Source organism: Gorilla gorilla, chromosome 10 (genome assembly GCF_029281585.2).
Source record: "Gorilla gorilla gorilla isolate KB3781 chromosome 10, NHGRI_mGorGor1-v2.1_pri, whole genome shotgun sequence".
NCBI classification, from domain to species: Eukaryota; Metazoa; Chordata; class Mammalia; order Primates; family Hominidae; genus Gorilla; species Gorilla gorilla.
In genome coordinates, this window is record NC_073234.2 from 60,860,996 (window position 1) to 60,887,630 (window position 26,635).

At 35.6% G+C, this 26,635-nt stretch overlaps 1 protein-coding gene across 1 annotated transcript in view; it reads right to left on the reverse strand.

Annotated features, from left to right (window-relative positions):
- MUC19 (mucin 19, oligomeric) overlaps window positions 1-25,429 on the reverse strand; it is a 181,107-nt gene extending 155,678 nt beyond the window's left edge. Inside the window, exons 1-13 of the mRNA XM_055358896.2 lie at window positions 25,378-25,429; window positions 20,960-20,992; window positions 18,793-18,817; window positions 12,554-12,705; window positions 8,736-8,885; window positions 6,272-6,457; window positions 5,966-6,130; window positions 5,697-5,879; window positions 4,690-4,872; window positions 4,560-4,601; window positions 2,739-2,789; window positions 1,666-1,725; window positions 465-693 (exon numbers count right to left, since the gene is read on the reverse strand). Coding sequence (XP_055214871.1) covers window positions 465-693; window positions 1,666-1,725; window positions 2,739-2,789; window positions 4,560-4,601; window positions 4,690-4,872; window positions 5,697-5,879; window positions 5,966-6,130; window positions 6,272-6,457; window positions 8,736-8,885; window positions 12,554-12,705; window positions 18,793-18,817; window positions 20,960-20,992; window positions 25,378-25,429 — 1,511 coding nt within the window. The remainder of the gene's footprint in view (window positions 1-464; window positions 694-1,665; window positions 1,726-2,738; window positions 2,790-4,559; window positions 4,602-4,689; window positions 4,873-5,696; window positions 5,880-5,965; window positions 6,131-6,271; window positions 6,458-8,735; window positions 8,886-12,553; window positions 12,706-18,792; window positions 18,818-20,959; window positions 20,993-25,377) is intronic.
- Window positions 25,430-26,635: the final 1,206 nt, after the last annotated feature.

Below are 26,635 nucleotides of genomic sequence, written 5' to 3' on the forward strand. Positions count from 1 at the left end.
TGGAAAGTATTCAAATATGCCATCCCTTCCAAATCTGAACTGCTCCCTCTAAAAATTATGGACTAAGAGTTTTAATCTCCTCAATTTCTAACTTATAAAATCTTAAATTTATACTTGGTGTTAAACTTGCAAAGGAAAACTGAAATGTCCTGAGATGTTCAACAAAAATATTCAGTTTTGTTGAATACACGTTTCCCATAATCTAGATAGTCAGTATACTCAAACAACAGAATTTTTTTCCTTCTTGTTATAGGAATAAATATAATGTCTTACAATCCGAAATAGGTCAAAGTCTTACACATTTATCAAACTCTTGGCCAATGATCAATTATAAATATCGATAAGAGCATCAAAATAGTAAGAAAGTATCATCTCCCTTTTTATCTTTTTCTTTTTTTTTCCTTTTTTGCTTAGGTTACTTCAAATAATTTTATATCATTTACCCAAAACTCTACGTTATTTACCTTTCTCCATTAACTAAAATGGTGTCACCAAAAATAGAGATGTCGTTATTGTCAATTAGAACTGTTATTTTTTCAATCTCACTATCATTGTTTCGTTTGATCTCAATATTGAAATCCCCTCCAGATTCAACGCAGTGACGGCAGAAAGTGTACGGGCATGAAGATTCAAAGAAAAAGATGCGGCCGTTGAAAGATTTATATGCTCCTTTGCTCCAGGTAGATATTTCACCTATAAAATATTCAGAGGAACGTGTACATAATTATTTAGAACAATTAGCATACCTTCTAGGTCTGTTTTAAAGTGTTTTTGTCCTAAGAGAAATAAAATCACTGACAGGTTCAATTCTCACAGCCACCACCTTAAATCAGTGCTTTCTTTCTTTCACTACTGCAAAGACTCACTAAAACTAGTACATGAGTACTTCTTTAGCATACCCTAAGTTGGCTATTCTGGCTAAAATAAAGCAAGATTTAAAACATCTTGCTTCCCATAGGAAAACAAAAATTGTCTCTAATATGGGAAGGAATATATGGAGGGAAGTGGTGGTTTGTATGCTTTCTTGCTTTGCTTTTTTTGTAGAGATAGTTTTTCTAAGTCTGAATGAAGTCCCATTTATACTGAATGAAGGTAAAGAATTATGTCATTTATCTCTATACATATAAATGTGTGTATATATGAATGTGTATAGATGTATGTATATATGTGTGTGTGTATACATGTTTTTTGGAGAAAAAATAGTACAAATGTGATATCACTCAAACATACAACGATTAAACAGACAGATGATGGGGACATTTTAAAAACTAGTTTCAGGCTGGGCACAGCGTCTCATGCCTGTCATTTCAGCATTTTGGAAAGCTGAGGTGGGAGGATCATTCGAGGCCAGAAGGTCAAGTCTGACTGGGCAACATAGCAAGACTCTGCCTCTACCAAGAAAAAGGAATATCCAGGCATGGTGGTGCCTTCCTATAGTCTCAGCTACCCAGGAGGCTAAGGCACGAGGATTCGTGCCCAGGAGTCAGAGGTTATGGTGAGCTATGATTTCACCATTGCACTCCAGCCTGGATGACAGAATGAGACCTTGTAAATAAATAAATAAATAAAACTAGTTTCAAATTTTGTAAATTTGATTCTGTGACCTCATTAGGTACTGGCTTGGGCATAAATATATGAATGAATATCACAACCATTTTTACTTACCAATAATTGCATTTGTTTCTGAGTATTTTGGAGTTGCTTCTGGAATGTGGGATCCTTTTTCTATTCAACACAATGCATAGATTATTTCAATGTTAAGACATATATTCATTTTAAATATACAAGATATTGGAACTTCTACATGGGAACTTAAAAGTGGGCATTGAAGGCCATCAATGAATTTTTTATTCTGTATATTATATGACACATATAATAGATAACTTTGTGAGAGCTGGGACTTGCCAAAGTCACTCACATACATGATTAACTCTGCAGTCCACACTTTTTCAGTATGTTCACGAATCATTAAGAGCTTATGCATTTGCGGCCCTGTACAATTACTAACATATGCTGCACCCCTTAAAGAAATATTTTTCAGCTTTGGAAATAAAACATTGCATGGCAATTTTTATCAGGAGTCATGACACAAATAGGACCGAGGTACATTTTAGTAAATCAGTCTATTATCTAATACTAATAATTTAATTTTCTATAAGGAAAATTCAATTCTCCCACTCACAGGGCATAATCTGTATACTTTAAAACTTTACATTTCCCATGATTGTTTATATCTAATGACCCTTTTTTGTAACCAAATAAATTTATATTCAATCATAGGGTAAAGCCTAAAAGCAAGCAACAACAACAATAACAAAAGTAGATGTTTTGATAGAATTGTAAAATCTTTTCCAAAATGCCTTTATCATCTATCTTGAAGCTTCTTCTCTTTACTACAGGTTGTATTTACTCAGACTGAGTGGAAATATATTGAACTCCTAATTTATTTATGAGGGCATTTTAAAAATACTATGTCTAAAATAGTAAAGGAGTTGTAATATGTTTTATTTGAATTCCCTTAAAATGTGGTTTAATCTCTCTAGTTCATGAAATTGTTTCAAATACTTAGTTGGCCATCTGAACTTTAGTATCCAAAGAGAAGTAGCACTTAAGAGTTCAATATGAGAAAAAATAATATCAAGTCCTAGTAAATCAATAATCAGCAGAACATTACAACATTGTAAGTGTATATATATGTGTGTACCTTTTTAAACACCCAAAGTCATAAATCAGATTACCTGGAGTATTGAGTGGTCCAGACGTACTATATTCAGACGAGCTTGTGACACCTGTTTTAATACAAATTATCAGGCTATTTTATATGTATAATTTTACTTGGTAAAGTGATTTTTAAAGAATATCTGACAGAGAGACCATAGGTCCTAGTCCAGCAATGCTAATGCTAGCAGACTAAGACCGTGTAAAGCTGTACAAGAAAAAAAATATCAACTCAAAAATTTGCTGGGGTAAGAAAATTAAATGCCTCGCCTCTAAATCAACTGACACCAAATCAATTTTTTTCTAGATCATTTGTCTTAAAACTTGTCAAGGGTAAGGGAAAAGAGTTCAGTACACAGGGTTCTAGGTCTCCTATCCCAGTGTCAACCTAACTGTTTCCCGTTCTGAATTGTTTTACTTTTAGGAAACCTGGCTACTATTTCAAGAGGTCAATTAAACAAAAGATTCTGCACTCACAGAAACCAGAAATATGAAAACCACTAATCTAAATGAACTGACACGTTCATTAATGTCAAGAGATTCAGACTTCCCATTTCAAAGCCACTAGATTTACTGCCATTAGGAACACTACCCAAAATAACACTACTTAGTAAAGTCTATCTCACATGGAAAAATCAAAGCAGTTAAAATCTAACATCCAAATAGCCAAAAAAAAAAAAAATCCACAAATTGGTAACCACTCCACATTAGAAACATAAGATGTAATTATTCTGAATACATTTCTCAGAAAGAAAACCTAAATATGAATACCTGAGCTAATGGTAGCCTATTTGGAGTTCCTAAATTAGGTGTCTTTTAAACCATTTGTACCAACTGTGATTAAAAAAAATCCATGCCAATAAATAATAAATGACTTCAAATTTCTTAGTTCTATGGAAGTGTTGACTTCAAAACTGATGTCCAAAGTTTAAGAGCGACCAAAATTAAAATTATTATTTCTGTATGGCCAGGCCTTTCTTGGAACAGGTTAATTGATAGTCAATCCTGTGTCAGGTCAACTGTTACTACACTACACTGTATGTCTTGCTCATTACATTTCACTTTTTAAGAAAAAGATATTAATCCTGAAGTTGAATTCTAAAGATTAATCCTGAATATTTTCCAGAACCTCCATTTTACTGGAAGTGATCCACTGCCCCCAGTTCTATTGTCGCCTACTCTAGTGGTTCCCAGGACATTCCGGCCCTGGTAACAGCATCAAAACAGTTTCTGCATCAAGAATACATATTATTTTAACAATTTGTACTACAAATTCCAAGACTATACAATCGAATGTTTTCATTAAGTGGAAATATTAAATTTTATAAGGATTTTAAAAATGGATGAAAGTCTTACTCTTCTCAGCAATGGGCTTGCAAAGAAAACTAAAGCCACCAAGTCCAGATTTGGGATACAAAGTTTGAGACCAACAGTTCAGCTGCTACTTTAACTATCTCTTCAACTGACTCTAAATCAATTTTACATAAAAGCAACAAAAAGAATTCCACATTGATATATTCACAGCTGTGAAACCGGTTCCACATCTTACGCCAACAAATGTTAAATATCATTTGCCTGATTACATCTAAGTATATTTCAACATTCAAGAATGCAGACTTGCTTTTAAATTACTATTAATAGTGTTTCCAATTTTCATTGTTATTATAAGATGTATCTTAGAATTCTGATTTTCTGATCATTGGAAATCTCAACACCTATGCCATAGGAATAAGATCCAGTAACATTGCTTCCATTATCACAGGTACCTGAACCACTAAGGCCAGTTTCACCAAATTCATTTAGTCCAGAAGCACCAACACCAAGTCCATCTGCACTCTTACTTCCTTCACCACTTCCAGAACCAGAAGACCAAGTGTTTCCTCCTAATAGAAAATCAAAATGTGAGTAAAAGAAATAAAGAAGAAAGAAATTAATTGGAATTTCTTGGAAATAGAGTCCAGGTTAGGATACCTGAGTCACTGACATCAGATCCAGGACTCAAGTTTCCAGCCTCAGCAGGTTCACTGCTTCTCTTTCTATTCCCACCAGTTCTACTGAGTTCAACTTCATGTTGATCAGATGACCCCAATATGACTCCTGAATCTTCAGAGATACCACTAGAATTTTCAAACCCATTTCTTGCACTTGAATCACCTGTTGAATACAAAATTATGGTCGCTAGAATTACTTTCAATGCATACTATGATTCAGAATTGTTCGTGCACAGAAATTAACAATCAGTACCTAGCACTATAGCCTCCAGAACTACCTACTCCATTTCCATCAAAATCTTTACTACTATTGCCATTGTCACCAGATTGATTTGAACCAGAATCTCTAAAGTTAAATTCAGCTCCACCCTTCATTTCTCCAAGTCCAAATTCAAACAACCAGGACTTTTCCACTGGTGAAGAAATAAAATGTTAATAAAATAATGGATGAAAGGCTGAAATCAATTTAAATTTCACCAGAGCAGAGTCCAGGACTAAACCACCTGCGCCACTGACATCAGATTTACTGCTGCTCTGCTCATTCCAACCAGATCCACTTGTTCCAAATCCCTTTTGACCAAATTTCTCCAAACCAAAGCCCAAATTTTCTGCTCTGTCACAAAAAAAAAAAAAAAAATCCCTTTTTTATTGCACTGGTACCAATTACACGATATAAAATGGTTATCATCAGAATGCATTTCAATAAGTTTATGATTCAAACTTTAATGCAAAGAAATTAAATATCGATACCTAAATCACTGGAACTAGATTCTCTAGTAAATTTTATTCCATTTTCACTAAGCTCATTACCACCAAATTTCCTTGAACCAGAATACTTAAAATCAAATCCAGCTCCAACTTTTTTTCCTCCAAGTCCAAATTCAAGAGACTCAAGCATTCCCACTAACAGAAAAATCAAAATATTTTTAAATAAATGAATATTTGGAATTCAGGTGGATATCTCAGGAACAAAACTGGCTAGAATACCTGAGCTACTGGCATCAGATCCAAAACCTTTGAATCCAGCCTCAGCAGATACACTGCCACTCATTCCACTCCCTCCAATTTCATTGATTCCAAATCCCTCTTGACCAGAATCCCATAAATTGGATATCGAATTTCGAGAGCTACCACCAACAAATTGATTCTCACTTCTTAAACTGGTATCACCTGCAGAATATAAAATAATTGTCACCGTGTATTGAAAATATTTTATGATTCAGACGTTTTTGTGCACAAAAGTCAGATATTAATACCTAGATCAATGGAAACAGATCCTCCAGAACTACTCGTTTGATTTCCTTCAACTGTTTTGCTACTAATGCCAGTGTCACCAAATGAATTCGAATCAGAAACTTCAAAACCAAATGCAGCATCACCTTTCCCTGCTCCAAGTTTCAAACCAGAAGAACCAGTTCCAACTAATGGAAAATCAAAATGTGATTAAAGTTAATATTAATTAATTAATCTCGTTGTTAAGTGACATTAAAATAAAAGTATCTTAACCAATTAATTAACTGAATCAATGTAAAATTTTGAGGAATGAGTCTTAGTTGGAATACCTGAGCTACCTGCGTCAGGTCCAAAGACTATGGTATCACCCCCAGCAGATCCACTGCCTCTAGTTTCACTCCCATCAGCTTTACCGACTTCCAATCCCTTTTCATCAGATGTCCCCCAACCAAATCCCACATCCAGAGAGGCACCACTGCTACTAAAGCCAGCACCATATCTTGTGTTGGTGCTATCTGTTGAAAACAAAAAAAAGAAAGAAAGAAAAAAATCATTGTCACCAAGGGAGTATTTTAACACATCTTATGATTCTTTATTTCGATGCAAAAACCTGAATAGTAATATCCAGATCACTGGAACTTGATTTCCAGCGCTCTGTATTTCATTTTCACCAAAGCCTTTTGTTGAAGACCACTGACACCAACTGAGCCAGAATTACCAAAACCAAATCCTAATTCACTCTTCTTTTCACCACCAACTCCAAAATCAAAAGGCAAATGTTTCTGCCTAATGAAAAATTAAAGTGTTATTGGGAGTAATACAGAAAGAATAAGAATTATTTGTATTTTGTATTAATAGTCTCTGGATCAGAATTCCTGAGTCACTGACATGAGCACCAAGGTCCATGGATTCACCACCAGTGAACTCCTTGTTCTTGTTTTTACCAGTGTTCACATCTTTTCAGGTAAATTGCTCTAAATCAAAAATACCTAGAGCTACTATACATTCTTGTCATTCACTTCCTTCATTGGCTCTAGTTTCTGAATATGAAATGCTATTCATCCATACTTTTGTAAATTTATTTTCTCCAGCCTTCTTTTTCAAGAAAACTAGTTCAAATATGGGTAATGGGATTTTAAAAGTTGACATGGTAGATGTCATTCAAACATAAGAGCCCAAGATTTTTCTGTTCCAGATGACAAAACTTGGGAACAAGAGAGGTTAAATGGTTTTCCCAAAGGTTAGTGTGAAAGAGTGGGGATAGAAACTCTTCTTGCCAGGTCTAAGCTCCTGGGAAGCCTCAATCCTACTTGCCTCTTCACTAAATTGTTTAAATTACTGATTTCTGTTGAAGTTAATATAGATTTTTTATGAACCAGACAAAGAGTTTACAAATTTTTCTCATGAATTCCTCTAACATTAAATGTGTATTTGTCAAAAACACCAGCAATTCCTGCTTTGCTAATTAAATCAATTGATTGATTATTCTGACAAAAGCATAAACTAAGAAACAACACAGAGTACCTGGTTTCCCTGGCAGCAGAGTCAGAGTCAGCTAATCCATTTACTGAACCTACATCTAATCCATTTTGATCGGGGACCCCTACCAATTTCATTTTGATTTGAAGCAGTACCACCAAACAGTACCACCTGCTGAACTGGTTTTATCTGCCATACAAAAATACAATCATTACCACAGAAAAGTTTTATTCATTCATACAATACAAGAAATTAATCCCTGCACACTGCTTGAAGCAGAGCTACATTTTAGTTTCTGATATATTCCTTGATCTCCCTTATTCCATATCTTTCCATATATAATTCTACGTAGTAGAATCAGGAGTAAGAATGGCAACCAATTTACCATGAGATTTGAAATAATTCCATAAGAAAGGTGAAACTTTGGGGCCATCAACGATAAACTTTTATTGTGCTCTACAGAACATGAGAAAATGACTAACACCTAATGTAAACAAGTGTAAATGGATCTGTCTTATCTCCTTAGTCCTACTGAGTTTGTCAGTCCCAAAACAGGTGAGCGAAAAATAGAAAATTTTGTGTCCTTCATAAAGATGTTACATCCAAAGCTGTTTCTGCCTGTTTACCTCAGAGACAAAACTATTAATGTTTAATGTAAAATATAGAACTTATTTTCCTCACTGGGACTGCTTCCTTCCCATTTTGTAGAGGTACAAACTATAGAGATTTCAGGGACCAGGCAAGTACAGTAAAAATTTGAGTAGAACAGTAGGAAAAATTGTATTGAACCAGCAGGACCCCACCTCACCTAAACAAATTTAAATTTTTTCCTCTAAAAAACAAAATTGCAGGCCACAAACTGTTTAGGAACTCTTCCTTATCATATCACTCAACAAACTGGATATGTTAGTTTAATAGAGAACCGTGATATAGAAAATCAATTGTGGTTAGATACAGAGACAAACATGAGTGGACAGAATCTATACTACATTTGGGCCCAGGAAGCATTTTTGATTATTAACTTATACAGTAAAAATGTCAGAAAAATAATTCATCATTAGAATAATAGTACCAAGTATGAAGAGCACGTATGAAAATAATTATCAGGAGAACAATTAATTTTATGTATACATCTTTGCCAACATTCTCTAAAGACAGAATTTATCACTCTCATTGGCCCTGAAATCAGTGCCTTTAGAGTATCTATGACTATTAAAGCCATGTGCTGCAAACAAAAGAAAGATTATCAGATGATCCAAAATGAAAACAAAAAGCACTTGTTTGCTAGGTAAGTATTTTTTTCTGGAGCAGTACCTGCTGGGCTGTCTTCTGACCTTGAATTCCCAGCATCCCAGCGTTCTCTGGACTTGTCTTCATCCTCTCCTGTAGCACCAAATTCAAAGCTAAAGAGTGGCTTTTTTTTGTCTGAGTCACCAGAGGATGAATTACCATAAAAAAAGCCACCTACAGTGAAGAAAAAATGTTTACATTGCTAGTACAGACTAAAAAGGTAGTCTAATTATGACACCATGAAGAGCCACATTTTATTTTGAGTAGGTCTCATTATCCCGACAACACTTGGAACAATATACAACACTGGTTGACTTAATCACCTCATCTGCATCTTTTGGTCATGGTTCTAAAACTTCAAGAAAGAGAGGAGAATCAAGCTATGAAGATTCAATAATTGATGTGTACTAGATACTCTTCTCCTGGACAGAGCAGAAACTCCCCAGTCTGCTTCCTTCCCCATTCCTAAGCCCCAAGTTCTAGCATCCCACTTCCCCCAATCAAAATATTCTGCCATGTTGAATCCACATGGTCCTTGGCTACTGTTCCTTATAGCTGATAAAATGAAGATAACATACCTGATTCTCTTTTCTGTATTTCTGCAAGGAAGAAAGCATGTAAACATTTAGTCATGAATTAATTGTAGCATCCACCTCCTTAAGTTTCATCTCAATGAGGCACACTCTGACAACTTAAAATTGCAACCCCACTCCACTGTTACATTCCCAATAACCATTATATTACTCTATTTTATCCCACAGACTTTATCACCTTGTAATACACAAGGTAAAATATATCCCCTTGGGATGCACCTTTTATCACTGTCTATAATGCTTATTGAGTACTAACTGTACCCTTCTTCTACATTTTAAGCTCCATAAACTCAAGTTTTCTTTGCCTGTTCTATTGAGAGAGGGATTTCAGCTGTCCAGACCAGTGCCTCAACAATAGAGAGCACTCAGTATTTATTTAATAAATGTAGTCACCAAAAGAGACCACTTCTTAAGGTAATAAACACCTTGTTACATGAAGTGTATATGCTTTCTGTCATGCCATTTGTATATTTTTTGAAATCTCTATATAAAATGTAAACACTTCAGAATTAATAACATCTTAATAACTGTGATATTCCTGTAGAGTTGTGGAAGACATACATTTTGGTCACCAAATAGACCAAAAAATGAAGTGAATGATTTGTAAATAACACTTGAAGACTGCGTAATCACAAATACAATAAAATAAGTGGCTTAATTCTGCCTATTAAAATAAGGAAAGAGACTTCTCCCTCCACAAATACCTTTTATTTGATCATTTCCTGCAGAAAACTTGTGTGTACTTTCTCTAGCTCTCTGAAATGTATATAGACATTTTTAAAGACTAAATAAACACCCCAAGAATGTTTCTTCAAGGGGCTGGGGGCCAGCACTTTGAAATGTAGTCATAAGGAAGATGCTTCCCTATCTCCTAAATTTCTGGGAGGTAGGAGGCTAACTTCAGCTGGTGTTTGGCTACAAATCACAAACCTACCTCCAGTCATAATATACAAGAAATTAGTTTTTATTTTAAAGCAATCAGTAAACACAGATGGCTACCCCAACTACCATGTAAATGTAGGATGAACCCTGTAGCTAATGATGCTGTCAAGTCCACTAGAAAACTAGTTATTTCTTATCTTCACAACTTACATGTAATTGTTTTATCTGCTTGTTTTATAAAAAAGAAATATTTCTGTGTGTCTGCAATCTTTATAGCGAGATGCCTGTCAGAACAGATTTTCAGAGGTGGCAGGAGACTGTTTTCAAAGACATTTCCCCAACAACCTCTCTTGGAATTCTTAGCCATTTTCCATGTTTCTAGCAAGTATATCTCTACTTTTCTAAAACAAATAGGAAAAATAAAATATGTCTGTGATTATGAGAATAGTCAAAATAATAATCTATTATGTAGTGTTAGGGAAAGGCATTTAACATTTAAGAGATTTTGAAATTATAAAATTTGCATGTAGGTGTTTGTTTTAGGACTAAAGCAATGTTTAAATTATGAATAGCCAATATATACTATTGTTTTATTACCTAACCCTTCAACCACTATTACCTGTACTACTCTTCCTATATACAGTATTTCCCTTCTTTCTCTCCTCTTTCCCTCTATCTACCATTCTTCACTACACACTCTTCTTCTTTTTCTCTTTTACCATCGTTCTTATTGTCTTTTTCAATGTGATGTAGTTTCAGAGCTGCATCTTAATATATAAATATTTTAGTTTGGTGGCAAAGCAGAAGGAAGCAAAGCAGTATTCAGTCAGAGCAAAAGTATAAACTCTTAAGTCAAACCCATCTGGGTTCCTCCATTTGAAATTGGTAGCCTTGGATAGTAGCTCTCTTCCACTCAGGCAACAGGGATTCTTGTTCTGGTCTACCCACATCTTCCTCTGGCCTTCCTGGGGTCATGCCACTCCTCAGAGAGCACAGAATACAGGCCAAGAGTGAAGGGATTATGCCTACCCAGAGCCTGTGCTATCCCAGTCTCCCTTTCTGGATCACATTCTAGGGCCCCAGGGCTGCAGTCCCTAGTCTGCTACATGGGCATGCATGGGCATGTTTCCTAAGACCTTCTTTTCCAGGTGAGACCACATTGCAAATACCATCCCCTAGGTCTGAGGGATGGAGAAGGGGTGGTCAGTGTGCAGAAGGAGACGGACTGAGATAGAAAACCTGGGAAGTCCCTGCCAGTATGGGAATAAGCCAGAGACAGAAGGAGCATGACTGTGGGGAATTTAGCCAGGACACAGTCCTCACTGATCTTGCATTGAATTCCAATAAACCTAAAAATTCTGCATTGGATCCTGGCTTCCAGGTTGTCACAAGCATACTTTTGTCAAGGTAGAAAAAGCAACACATTTTATGTCCTATTATGTTCCTTTATTGGTAACTTTTAATTATGTATATACCTGCATTTATACTCTTGACCATGACTGGGCCCTTGGCCTGTCTTCAGCTAACCAAATTAACATTTTTAAAACAAAGTTTCCTTAAACAAAGTTTATTTCACTATTAAATGGGCACTACATAATGTATGAGGATAAAACATTACCAAACTCATGAAAAGAGATAAAATTTTATGTCCTGCCTAAAGATATTACAACCACACCTCTATACCCAGAGCTATTTCTGCCTTTTTATTACATGGACTCAGATATTAAATTTTCATATAAAATATTGGAGTTATTTATTTCACTGAACCTCTTTCTTTCCCATGTAGAGGTATAAACTCTAAAGATTTCAGAGACCAGGCAAGCACACTGAAAGTTTAAATAGGCCAGCAGGGAAAGATATGTCAAATGAGATTAAATGTCTCACCTAAAGACATTTAAAATTTTTCCTAAAAAAAAAAAATGGAGTCTACACACTGTTTAGAAACTCAGCTTTATGCTACTATTTAGTAAACTGAGTGTGTAAGAGAGAATCCTAGTGTAGAAAATGAATGGTGGTTAGATTATAGAAATGTGAATGGAGAGATTCTATAGTACATTTGGGTCCAGGGAGCATTTTAAATTATTAATTTATGCACTGAAATATGTCATAACAATAAAGATACTAAATATAAAGATAACATTAAAAATAAATATTATCAGGACAATAATTAATTTAATGTAAACTTTTTTGCCACAATTCTCTAAAGACAGAATTTATCACTCTCATTGGCCCTGGAAATAGCATCTTTAGGGTTTCCACTATTTCTATGCAGGCTTTGTCTTCAATAAAACGTAGGTTATCAGATTATCCAAAATGAAAACAAAAAGCACTTGCTTGCTAGGTACATATGTTTTTCTGGAACAGTACCTGGTGGGGTGTCTTCTGACTTTGAACTTCCAGCATCCTGTCTGTCTCCGGACTTGTCTTCAGCCTTTCCTGGAGCACCAAGTCCTAAGCTAAAGAATGGCTTTTTTCTGTCAAAGTCACCAGAGGATGAACTACCATAAGAGAAGCCACCTACAGCAAATAACAGAAGATTTTATTCAAAAACAGCATTGTTAGCACAGACTATAAAAGTGGTCTGATTATGACACTATCAAAAGCCACTTTTTTATTTTATACAAGTCTTATTATTCTGGCAGCACTTGAACAGCATATACCACCTATCCATGTCTTTTTGTCATGGTTCTAAGACCTTAAGAAAGAGAGGAGAATCAAGCTGTGGAAATTCAATCATTGATGTGTGCTAGAGAGACTCTTCTTCTCCTGGACAGAGCAGAAACTCCCCAATCTGCTTTCTTCCCCATTCATAAGTCCCAAGTTCCAGCATTCCACCTCTTCCCACTGCTATTGTTTAGGAGTTTGTCTCCCCACAACCCATGTTGAAATTTGATCCCTGCAATGGACGTAGGGCCTGTTGGGAATTGTTTGGGTCATGTGGGCAAACCCCTCAGGAATAGCTTGGGTTGTCCTCCTGGTAATGAGTGAGCTATCGCTCTGTTACTTCCCACAGAGCTGTCATTCCTCCTGGTCCCTCTCTTTTTTTTCCTCTCTCACGGTGTGATCTCTGCAAAGGCTAGCTGCCCTTGGCCGTTGCCGTGAGCGGAAGCACCCAGAGACCCTCACCAGAAGTAAAGGTTGGTGCCATGCTTCTTATACAGCCTTCAAATACAGGAGGTGAATAACCCCCTTTCTTCATAAATTACCCAGCCTCAGATATTTCCTTATGGATAGCAAGGCAAATGAACGTAGACACCCAGCAAAATATTCTGCTATGTTGAATCCACACTGTCCTTGGCTACTGTTCCTTATAACTGACAAAATTAAGATAACATATCTGACTCTCTTTTCTGTATTCCTGCAAAGATGTAACCATTTACTCATTAATTAGTTGTAGAGTTAGCCTCCTTCAAGTCTCAGTTTAAATTTCATCTCAGTGAGGCACACTCTGACAAGTTAAAACTGCAACTTCATCCCCACCTTTATACTCCCAAATACCATTATATTTAATATTACTCTATTTTATCCCATAGATTTTATCACCTTGTAATATAACATGTTTACTGCTTATAATGTTTTTTGTTTATTGACTGTATCCTTCTAGGTTTTAAGCTGCATAAACCCAATGTTTCTTTGCCTGTTTAATTCACTGAAGTATCCCAGGTGACAAGAGGGTTGCCTGAACTATACAGGATACTCAATTCATATTTATTTAGTAAATACATTCACCAACAAGATCACTTTTAAGAGAAGAAATACTGTCTTACATGATGCATATGTGCTTTCCGTCAAGGCATTTTTTTAAATCTTTACGATAAAATTGAAACACTTTAGAATTAATAATGTCATAATAATGATGATATTCCTGTAAAGTTGTGGAAGACATACATTTTGAACAATGAATAGACAAGAGAATGAAGCACATTATTTGTAAGTAAAACTTGAAGAATACGTAAGAGCAAATGCAAGTAAAAATAAGTAGTTTAATTCTCCATACTCAAAATAGGAGAAGAGACTTCTCTCCCTACACACTTTTGCTTACATTATTTACTTTAGAAAACTTGCGATTTCAGCCAGGTGTGGTGGCTCATGCCTGTAATCCCAGCACTTTGGGATGCTGAGGCGGGCAGATCACGAGGTCAGGAGTTCGAGACCAGCCTGGCCAACATGGTGAAACCCTGTCTCTACTAAAAATACAAAAATTAGCTGGGTGTGGTGGCACATGCCTGTAATCCCAGCTACTCGGGAGGCTGAGGCAAGAGAATCATTTGAACCCAGGAGACGGAGGTTGCAGTGAGCCAAGATTGCACCACTCCACTCCAACTTGGCGACAGAGCAAGACTCCATCTCAAAAAAAAGAAAAATAAAAAGAAAAGAAAAAGAAAACTTGTGATTTATTTCTCTACCTCTCTGAAATGTATAAAAATATTTTTAAAGACTAGACAAGCACCCCAAGAATGTTTCCCCAAGGGCCTGGCACCATCACTTTGGCATGTCATCACAGAGGAAGATAACTTCCCCATCTCCTAGGTTCCTGGGAGGTAGGAGCCTAACTTCAGCTGGTGCCTGGTTACAAATTGCAAACCTACCTCCAGTCATAATATACAAGAAATTTATTTATTTTTCTTTTAAAGACAATCAGCAGACACAGGTGGCCACCCCAACTACCCTGTAAATTTAGATTGAACTATATGGCTAATGGTGCTATGAAGTTCATTTGAGAACTAGTTGTTAATCTTGAGAACATGTATGTGATAGATTACATCTTCTTGGCTATGTCTTTCTGTTTTGGCAATCTTCTTAACCTGTATGTGCATCACATTCTGCTTTAATGTCTATTCTATAATAAAACTTTTTATTGTAGGAATACAAGTGCTTAAATCATGTATAGTCGATTTATATTATTACCTATATTAGGTAACCTTCCAATGACTATACTACCTTTCTCCACATGCAGTGTTTCCTCTCATTGTCTCCTCTTTCCCTCTATCCACCCGTGTTTTCCACATACTGTTCTTCCTTTCCTCTTTTACCCTCTCTCTCATTGTCTTTCTTCGATGCCATGTAGTTTCAGAACTGCACTTTAATATATAAATATCTTAGTTTGATGACAAAGCAGAAGGAAGAAAAGAAGTATTCAGCTGTGTGAAAAGTATGCACTTTTCAGCAAACCCATCTGGGCTCCCCTTCTTGCAATCAGTGTGGTCTTGGCCACTACCTCTCTTAGACCTAGGCAAGAGAGGTTACTGCTCTGATCTATGTTGGTTTCATGCTGGCCTTCCTGGGTCATGGCCTTCCTCAGAGAACACAGAATACAGGGTGAGGGTGAAGAGCTTTTGTCTACTCAGAGCCTGTGCCTGCCCCTCCCCATTTCTGGACAATATTCTAAGTCCCCCAGGCTGCAGCTCCAAGCCTGCTACTTGGACATGCATGGGCATCTTTCCTGAGATCTTCTGCCCCAGGTGAGACCACACTGCAAAGACTGAAGCCCTAGGTGTGAGGAATGAACAGAGGGTGGTCAGTTTGCAGAAAGGGGTGGACTGAGATAGGAAAGCTGGGCTGTCCCTCCCAGTGTGACTAAGCCAGAGATAGAAGGAGCAGGGCTACTTCTTGGATAGGGCACAGGCAACACTGTTCTTGCATTGATTTCCAATGAATCTAAAAATTCTGCATAGGAAATGTCATTCCAGCTTGCCACGAATGTATTTTTGTCAAACTAGGAGAAAGAAACCATTTTATTTGCTACTTTGTTCCTTTTATTTGTAACTTTTTTATTATTTACACACTTGCATTTGTACTTTTGCCCCTGGCTGTGTTCTGTGTTCTTGGCCTGTCCTTGGATAAACAATCTAACATTTCTAAAACAAAGTTTTCTTATCTATTAAATGGGAAGTACATCATAAAAAAGGATAAGATGGTGTCTACTTCATAATAGAAGTATTAATTAAATGACTGTATTAAGTGAGATGAGTGCACCTAGTCCAGTGTCTTACACACAGCATTCAACTGGGATAAACCCTGCCCTTTAATACATATGACTTGTCTCAGCAAACTTACTGCGTCAAACGCACTTAGATGCATTTTACATCACTTATTTAATTCATGATGTGTTTGTTCACCATACTCATCATACCTCTCCCGAGTTCAATCCCAGAGATATATTAGATTCTTCATTTTATTAGAGGAGTATTTCTTCATTCTAATGTTGACATGAGTAGACCTGGCATCCTAGATATTCAGTGTGTCACATTCGTCTTCACTAACTTTATTAACTTTACTTTATCCCTTTTGTTTTTATTATATAAAACTTGCTCAGAAATACTTGCTGCTGAAGTTATTAGGAGTAATGGTCAGTATGTTTTTCAAATGTACAACATCTGTATGACAGTACTTTATATGCCTTACTGCTTTAATACCTTCAATTCTATGGGATTGGTGCCATTAAACTACTTCATTTGTAGATGAGAAAATAGATATTTAGAAGAGACTGAATAATTTGTCCAAGATCACACGGTTAGAAAAATCTGCCAAGAAATCCTTTGCTCTTAAGTGCGATGTACACTGCCTTCATCTTGCTTAAAGACAGGTTGCTTATACAATGCACAAAGATAAATAAAATGTTTACTTTATAGCTTAAGGGTAAATAAAATGTTTATATTTTTCATAATAAAGTCATGCTAGATTTTGCATACATTTTGCACAAAATTTTGGAAGGTTTAGCTTACACTTTTATTTTAAACCACAGAATGGAGTAGAAAAGAAAAACAGACGTAATTCTGCTTCTTCATCCCTACCTCATGGAGAGAAATGGCTGGATAAGAGAGGTGAACATGATTCAGCTGTGCGGATAGGAAGATTTTTAAAGTAACGGGAACAAATGAATTATGTTTCTGACATCAGTAAAAATCAGTGGATATCAAAAAACATGAAGTCCTGTATTGGCCTATAATCCTTATCTCAAATGTAGGAATCTTGATCTCATTGAAGAATGAAGAGTTTGAGGGATAACAATGCCCTGAAGTTTGTCCAGTTTTTTTTTTGTTTGTTTTTTGTTTGTTTTTTTGTTTTGTTTTGTTTTGAGATGGAGTCTTGCTCTGTTGCCAGGCTGAAGTGCAGTGGCACAATCTCGGCTCACTGCAACCTCTGCCTCCCGGGTTCAAGCGATTCTCCTGCCTCAGCCTCCCAAGTAACTGGGACTACAGGCCCCTGCCACCACTCCCGGCTAATTTTTCTCTTCTTTGGAAGAGACGGGCTTTCACCATGTTGGCCAGGATGGTCTCGATCTCTTGACCTCGTGATCTGCCTGCCTCGGCCTCCCAAAGTGCTGGGATTACAGGCATGAGCCACCATGCCTGGCCAGTTTGTCCAGTTTTATGTTGACTGGTTGAGTGGTTGATGGGGGTTTTCTTGCTTGCCATTTTTATTCACTTAAGGCAGCTCTAGCTTTGGAGAACCTCATGTCCCTCCTAAATAATACCCAGACCTGGAAGGTTCCCTGAGACACATAGAAATAAATTCAATTCCTCAGAATTTTAAAGAACTTTCAGAGAACTATAGAACCCCAAGCGCACCCTTACTTCCCTCTCATTTGTGAATGGGGGCTTCTAAAGAATGCTGAAAACTCGTATGCCCCCATTTACAAAAGTAGCAACCAGATTTTGTAGAGAAACTCTTAACTATATCACTGTGATGGAACTTAATGAGTCCTGTCCATAGCTGTGAAAAATAATCTTGCTGTCTTCCTGACACAACTGAGCTGCTGCCTAATCTCAGTTTATGTTTTCCCTCAAAGAAGGCTGTTTAAGATGACGAGTTAGTGGGTGCAGTGCGCCAGCATGGCACATGTATACATATGTAACTAACCTGCACAATGTGCACATGTACCCTAAAACTTAAAGTATAATAAAAAAAAAAGAAAAAAAATTACATTTTGTTTATGTTGTAGAATGAGGTAGGGATGTAAAATGCCCTATAAGAAAAGCACAGGAATGTATATTGGGCTATTTTGATTGCTGTGTACAATAGACCAGAATAAAATTGAGTCTAAATTGATATTAGCAATAATCTTAATGTTGGATTTCAGAAAAACTTCATAAAAGCAGTCTTGTTGATTTGCTATGGCTCATTTTTTCATTTCAGTGGGTAGAGAAACAAACAGTAAAGGATAATGGTGATATTCAATCACCTGATGGGATCTAGTAAAACTGTTGAAACTAGATTGATTTTAAAGCAGATCACTAAGGAATTAATCTTGGAAGAGAAAAACAACAGCATGTCCTGCCAATGAAAATATAGGAAAGTAAAGCCTTAAATTTACATACACATTTCTATCACAGGTTTAAGATATTTTAGGTTAAGCAAATAACCAGAACAATTTTCCATTTTAAATTTCACCACCTGTGTAAGTATTGATCAAAGATTAAAATGTCTGGCCCAGATTATACAAAAACACATTAAAGCATGTCTGTAATAATAAGAGAGATTATATTTTAAGCATTTGAAGGATTTTTCCAGGGGAGATATGCCGTATGTCCAAAGCAAAGCGCTACCACCCTATTGCTTTTGAGTATAAATAGTATAAGAAAAGAGAACAAAGTAATTTATCTGATCTGCTTGCTGCTATTTTACCATCTGAAGAAAGAAAGGGAGAATTGCTGTCATTAGTAGTGTCTCTAAATGATAGATTTGCCATTAGAAAGTGAATCTTGATTACAGCCATTTCTTGTCTTTGGGAGGTGCTCCCAAAGAGATATACTCATTGAATTTAATACTCAGGCATAAATATGGTAATTAGCCATTGCCCATGGTACACTTCTGCTTCTCCAGGATACCGCCATAAAGAAGAAAGTCTGGGCTAATTTTCCAGTCACTCTCACACCCAGTCTAAATGCATAAATTAGAATGCAGCAAAACCCAATAATTTTTAGATGCCTGAAAAGGTGCTTCAAAAGACTATTATTCTTTTGGTAAAACGCAGAAGCTTTAGTTAAAAGATAGTTTCACGTGACAAAGGTACTGAATAGACTACAATTACTTAATCTGAGTCAAATGTCTACAATTTCTAGTTTACAGCTGAATACTAAAATTTATGTATACACAACTTACAAATTATTTAAATGTCATTATTGTAAATCAAGGTAAATTTTCTCCATACTTAAATAAATGGCATGTAAATGTGCAACCTTGTCAAGCTATTGTAAGTACAGCTGAGTCAAAAACTCACAATAAGAATGGGTACTTTACAACAAAAAGTATAATTTACATACACACACACTTATTGAGATTTACAAATACAAAAATATTTTTATTAAATACATCAAGTCATTGGTTTCCAAAAGAATTTTCTCAGTAATTCTGTGAAATAAAGTACTTAACAATGGCAATAGAATTTTGCATAAAGTTGCATGTTGATTACATATTAAAGAAATCTCAAAGATGTTTTCGGTAACATTTTTATTTGGAGACTTACAGGATTGTGCTTTGTTTTTAATGCTTCTCTATGCTCTGTAACCTTTAAATTTTCTAAGCCCAAACTGAACGCATTATTCAAATAAATAGTCAAGGCACATGGTCTGATACTAAGATAAACTTTTAGAAATTTGAACTAAAATCCAATTCAGGAAAATCCAAGACTTACGGTCAGTAAACCTATCCCAGAGATGAAGGAGTAAATTAAGACAAACAGTAAATAGCACATTTAAAAGATAAAGCATTTCCCATATGTTCTCATAAATTGTTGTCAAAACCAAACTTATGTAGCTTCACAAACAAATGCACACACACAGATTTAGCCAAAGGCTAAGAAGAAATGGTTTATAGATGTGGTTTGGAGACACTTAATATAAATGCTTCAAAAGAAAACTGCACAGTAATATTCTTTATGTAAGTTAAACACCTGGAAAATTCTGACTATCTGAAATGCAGATTGCAGTCAAGAAGTTGTCCCCAAATCCTCTTGCAGCAAATAGACATATCATTGAGCCCATGTATGAATTCTTGCTTATTCACTGGACCCATCAGGAGAAATCTCTTGAGACCTCACTCAGAGTTCACATCCTTACCACAGTACAAGGCTAATGAGCTTGGATCGATGGTGTTCTCAGCCCAGTGGACTGAAAACAATAGGTAAGAATTGGAACTGACTGCTAAAAGTAGACATGATGATCCCATGAGAATATAGAGCTAGTTGTTGAACAGAAGACAGGGGACAGAAAGGCAAATCAAAAGCAGACACAGAAACTCAGAAACAATCTCTGGAATAGGGACAAACTGTCTTACACAAGTCAGTAGATTCCAAGGGCATCATTGTATAGATATAATATGATAATGGGCATGCATTTTCATGTCCTAAAAAAAAGATTAAGCTATTTTCAGAAGTCCCATGTCTTCTTTGGTAAGAAGTTAGGGTGTCCTTGGTTTATTTCAGAAAGTTTACCTGCAAAGCATTTGGTTACTTTCATATAGAAAATTCTTGTAGGCAAAATAAATCTTATATTGATCATCCCAATTTATTTTATTCATTTAAAACAAAGATGTACTGAGGACCTACTCCATTGCAGCCACTGCTCCTGGCATTATGAATATAGGGTGAACAACATAGACCAAAATCCTGTCATTAAGGAGTTCAGAGTCACGTGGGGTAAATGAGGCATCATGGGAGCTCATTCACAAAACCAAGTGTGTAAGAAACACACCAATTTTATGATTCCAAAAGCAGCCTCACAATGCAGCATAATGTTTCAAAGTAAAGATTAATTCCTGAAAGATACTGACCTGATTTTTGTCGGTAAAGTAAGGCTTCCACGTCTATTTTAAAAATGAAAAAAAAACAGCTTATTTTATAATTCTCTATAACATATTTTAAGACAATGAAAAAGATGTTCTTTTTGTTTTTGTTCTTCCCTAAAATTCAATATAAGCAATCCACTGTTTTTATCTGGTAAGTGTAATACTTCAATAGTAATTTATTATTTCACAGCTTTTCTATTTAATAGGAAATGATCTATGTAACACATTTACCTACCAGCATACTTGATATCAAAATTTTCAATGCCAACTAAGACTTGAAAATATGCATGACAAAATAAATTAAGCTCACAAATTAATATTAGCCAATATTTTATATCTTTTTCACATGACTACAGCTGTTGATCTAAAGTATATTTTCTGATCTAAATTTTACATGCTTTTATTTCCCCTAAACATTTTCTGGGTAATGTGTTCATAAGCAGTGACTTAGACAAAAAAGAAACAAGAATAAAAGAACAGAATCAATAATATGGACTTTAATGATAATATAGGATAGCCTTAGAAAAAAATAAAAGTAGATTATGCGTATTTATGCCTGAACTATGTCTCTTATAACTGTTTTTTTCTACTTAACCAGAAAAATTGTTTTTCAATTTTTTCTTTCTGTATAGTTATGCTTGATTAAACAATGCAAATGTTTCTTCCAATTGATTATATGGATACTGCCTAAATATTTGCTTTCAGCAACTTCCAGGCCCCAAGATTTATCATCCTATAACCTACTGAAAACAATGAGAGTCTGTATTTGAAACATAAATCACACCGACTAATAGCAACAAAAATTTATTTCAAATAAGGCACCCAGGATTTCTGCAAAGAGCAGTTTTCCAAGTATGTTTTTCAGTTCCCACAATGACATCATGAATAAATACATAAAATCTTTGAATTTTGTTGATAAGTCACCTGTCCATGGAAAGCCTATTGAAATAGTCGGAATCATTTTCCAGATCTAAAATGGATGGATGTATAGGAATTTACCTTAGAAACATGAGCCAATTCTTCAGTAAATTTAATATACTTTAACAAGTAATTTTAAGATTATTTTTACGGTGATATGGCATTTAATAAATACTTTGAAAATAATTTGCTCTTTGCCCCATTACTTAGGAAACAAGAAACACATTTATGCAACAGGAAAAAAGAATATAGCAAAGCACTATGTAAGATTACGAAAATCACTATTACACAAAGTAATCATTTTCTAATGGTTCATCAGACAATTTCCCAGATAGTTGGATTAAACAGAAATATTTTCTCTTAATTATAACAAATAATTGCAGTTCTCTATATTCTGACATCTCAGAGAAAAATAAGACATATGCTTTGTGTTCTACTTTCAAATTTAGAGAATAGACTTTTAAGTTTAGATATGGAAAAAACCTACTTTTTGCAGACTTTTTCCCTTACATTTGGATAATGTTATCTTTTCTGCCATTTTCAGGAACAGAACAATGTTTGTTTCTAGGCATTTTTTCATTTTGCTTAGTGTTTAATTTTCTCAAAATAAATTACATCTTACCTTTAAATTAATTTCTGAAATTAATTAATGAACTTTCTAAAATATCCAGGAAAGATGTTAAAGTGTTGTTTTTGATGATGACCCAGTTTTTTAATTGGTGATAATTTCTTGATTTGTGAAAAACATGATTACCTGTTTGCGTCTTTAGTCTTAATATGGATATGTATTCAAGATAGAACCATCAAAGCATAAACTGTGATGAAAATGAGTAACAAACAACACTGTATGTATCTTGTGTGACCTGCTTAGTAATAGTTCTAGGCAGTTGCTAAAAGCAAATATATTTAAATGTGTATACATATATTTAAAAGCACTCTTCATTTTATTGTGCTTTACTTTACCGAGGTTTACATATATTATGTGTTTTACAAATTGAAGATTTGTGGCAACCCTGTGACTAGCAACTCTATTGAAACCATTTCTCCAATAGCATGTGCTCACTTCAGGTCTTTGTATCACATTTTCATAATTCTCACAATATTTCAAATTTATTATTATTATTATTATACCTGTTACGGTGATCTGTTATCAGTGATTTTTGATGTTGCTCTTGTAATTGTTTTGAGGCATCACAAACCACACTCAATAAGATGGCAAGTTTAATATATGCTTATGTTCTGACCTTTCTACCAACAGGTCATTGCCCCCATCTCTCTCCCTCTCTTTGGGCCTCCCTTTTCCCTGAGACACAATAATATTGAAATTAGGCCAATTAATAACCCTACAATGGCCTCTAAGTGTTCAAGTGAAGAGTGGCAGATCTTGCATTTAATATCAAAAAGTTCGAAATGATTAAGCTTAGTGAGGAAGGCATGTGGAAACCAAGGTAGGCTGAAAGCTAAGTCTCTTGTGCTGAACACATAGCCAATTTGTGAATGCAAAAGAAAAGTTCTTGAAGGAAATTAAAAGTGCTACTCCAGCGAACACATGAATGATAAGAAAGCCAAACAGCCTTATTTCTGATATGGAGAAAGTTTGAGTGGCCTGGAAAGATCAAGCCAGCCACAATATTCTCTTAAGCCAAACTGTAATCCAGAAAAAGGCTTTAACTCTCTTCAGTTGTCTGAAGGCTGAGAGAGGTAAGGGAGATACAGAAGAGAAGTTTTAAGTTGACGGAGGTTAGCTCATTAAATTTAAGGAAACAAGTTGTCTCCATACTATGAAAGTGCAAAATGAAGTAGCAAGGGCTGATGGAGAAGCTGCAGCAAGTTCAGAACAGAAGATCTAGCTAAGATAATTCATGAAGATGGCTGCACTGAGCAATAGATTTTCATTGTAAACAAAACAGCTTTTGGTTGGAAGAAGATGCCATCTAGGACTTTAATAGCTAGAGAGGAGAAGTCAATGCCTGGTTTCCAAGCTTCAAAGGACAGGCTGATTCTCTTTTTAGGGTCCAATGCAGCTTCTGACTTGAGGTTAAAACCACTGGTCATTGACCATTCTGAAAGTCCTAGGTCCCTTAAGAATTATGCTAAATCTACTCTAGCCATGCTCTAAATATTGAATAACTCAGCCTGGATGACAGCACATCTGTTCACAACAGGGCTTACTGAATATTTTAAGCCCATTGCTGAGAGCTACTGCTCAGTATAAAAGATTCCTTTCAAAATATTACTGCTCATTGACAAGAGTTCAAGAGCTCTGATGGAGATGTACCTGGAGATTAATGTTGTTTTCAGGCAGCTAACACAACATCCATTCTGCAGCCAACAGGTAAAGGAGTAATTTTGACTTTCATGTCTTCTTATTGAAGAAATAAATACATTTCATAAGGTTATAGTTGCCATAAATAATGATGCCCCTGATGAATACAGTCAAAGTAAACTGAAAATCCTCTGGAAAGGATTCACCTTTCTGGATGCACATTCATGATTCATGAGAGGAAGCCAAAATATCAACATTAAAATAATTTGGAAGAAGCTGACTTTTAGAAGTTCAAGACTTCAGTAGAAGAAGTAACTGTTGATGTGGTAGAGAGAGCAAGAGAACTAGAATTAGAAGTGGAGCCTGAAGATGTGACCGAATTGCTGCAATCTCATGAGAAAACTTGAACAGATGATGAGTTGCCCCTTATGAATGAGCAAAGAAAGTGATTTCTTTAATTGAAATCTACTTCTGGTGAAGATGCTGTGAACATTGTTGAAATGACAACAAAGGATTTAGAAGAGTAGACAAAGATAAATGCTAAAGCAGTAGCAGGATTTAAGAAAACTGACTCCAACTTTGAAAGAAGTTCTACTGTGGGTAAAATGTTATCAAGCAGCATTGCATGCTACAAAGAAATCTTTCATGAAATGAAGAGTCGATCAATGTGGCAAATGTCATAGCTTTCTTATTTTGAGAAATTGCCACAGCACCCCCACCACCTTCAGCAGCCACCACATTGGGTACTCAGCAGCAGTCAACATCAAACCAGCAAAAAGATTACAACTCACTGAAAACTCAAATGATCATAGCATTTTTTAGCAATAAAGTATTTTTAATTGAGTTATATATATTGTTTTTATACATAATGCTATTGTACACTTAGTCTACAGTATAGGGTAAACATAACTTTTAAACGTGTTGGGAAGCAAAAAACTGTGTGTGCTTTATTGCAATATTCACTTTATTGTGGTAATCTAGAAGCAAACCCGAGATATCTCCAAGGTATGCTTGTATCCACACTCTTAAGACACGATTGTTAAAGCTGAGGTAATACACAGTAAGATGAAAAATCCAGTTTTCTTATCCTACTTTAAAGTGTAGTGTAAGAAAGATTGCTAGGAAGAAAAATGTTTGATGTACAGAACACTAAACATTCAAACAAATATATACTTGGGGTCCATCACATTTGAAAGAATTCTTTAAATTAGTTTCTTACCTTTGCAGAAGCACCAAAGTGCCACAACCAAGTACCATAAGATCAAATTCATGGTTGTGATTTGGGACCTAGAAATGGAGGATAGTCATTCTGGAGAGAAAAGTCTACAAGGGCCCCTGTAACTTTGGTTTTTATACCCACTCATCCCACTGTCTGCCATCATAGGCTAGCTGTGGTAAACTTGGTGACGAGAGAGCAAAGGCAAATGTCATAGGCTGCCAAAGATGAAATCCACTTTCAGTCTGTTTAGTGCCTTACTCCTATGACATCTTCTATCTTGAACCAAATCCAGCTCATACCAAACCCACAACATGCCTTCTTGCCACCCTGTGCAAACAGCAAAACCAGGAACTAAAAGCCCCAGGATTAAAAACTAAATATGCTGAGGATACACATATTTATCTGTCCCCTATTAATCACTGCAGAAGTCTTAATACCTCAAGAAACTCAAATATTGTGATTAAATATTGTAATTGTCTTTCCCTTAACAACAAAATGTATTTTAAACATTAACCTACTTTGAAACAAAGAACTCTTTACTTATCAATACGTTATTAGGCATTTTCTTAGAGAAATACGTGTCATAAGTATAGGTATAGATGCACTAAGATGTATAACTGTACAGTAATGGATTTATTATTCACAAGGATATGTAAGACTCTAATGATATAAGTTTTTACTTTACAATAAGATATGTAAATAAGTAGAAAATATATTAAAATAAAAACAACATAAAAAGAATGTTTTAGGACAAAAACAAATTTAAATAGAAAATGTCATTCATCAATATATATCTAGATATCCTGGGTAAAGAGAGAAGTTAGAGTTAGAATCTGAGAGGAGTTCTGGTCTGGTCTGTGATGAGCAGGGTAGAGAGGATTAACAAGGGAGGAATCTCTTGCGCCAGTCAGGTGGACCTGGAAAATGGAAAGGCCACCTCCACAGCTTCGTTGATGCCATTTGCTCCTCATCTGCTCCCAGTTGCTACCAAGAAAAGACTTCAGCAGCTAAAATGAAAGCAGTCCTTAGTTTATCTCCCCAGAAAAGCAGAAGAATCCAGGAAAGGGGGAAAAGGTATGGACCAACATCCTTTTTCTTCCCCTTTATTTACTCATGACTCAACTAACTTAAAACAGAAAATAATTCCTACCTTTTCAGAGGGCCTCACCAATACATATTGAATGCTTTTACACATGCTCCTTGGCTGGCCAAATCTGTTTAGTCTATTTGTTGAGTCTTAAATTATTTCAAAAGGGGA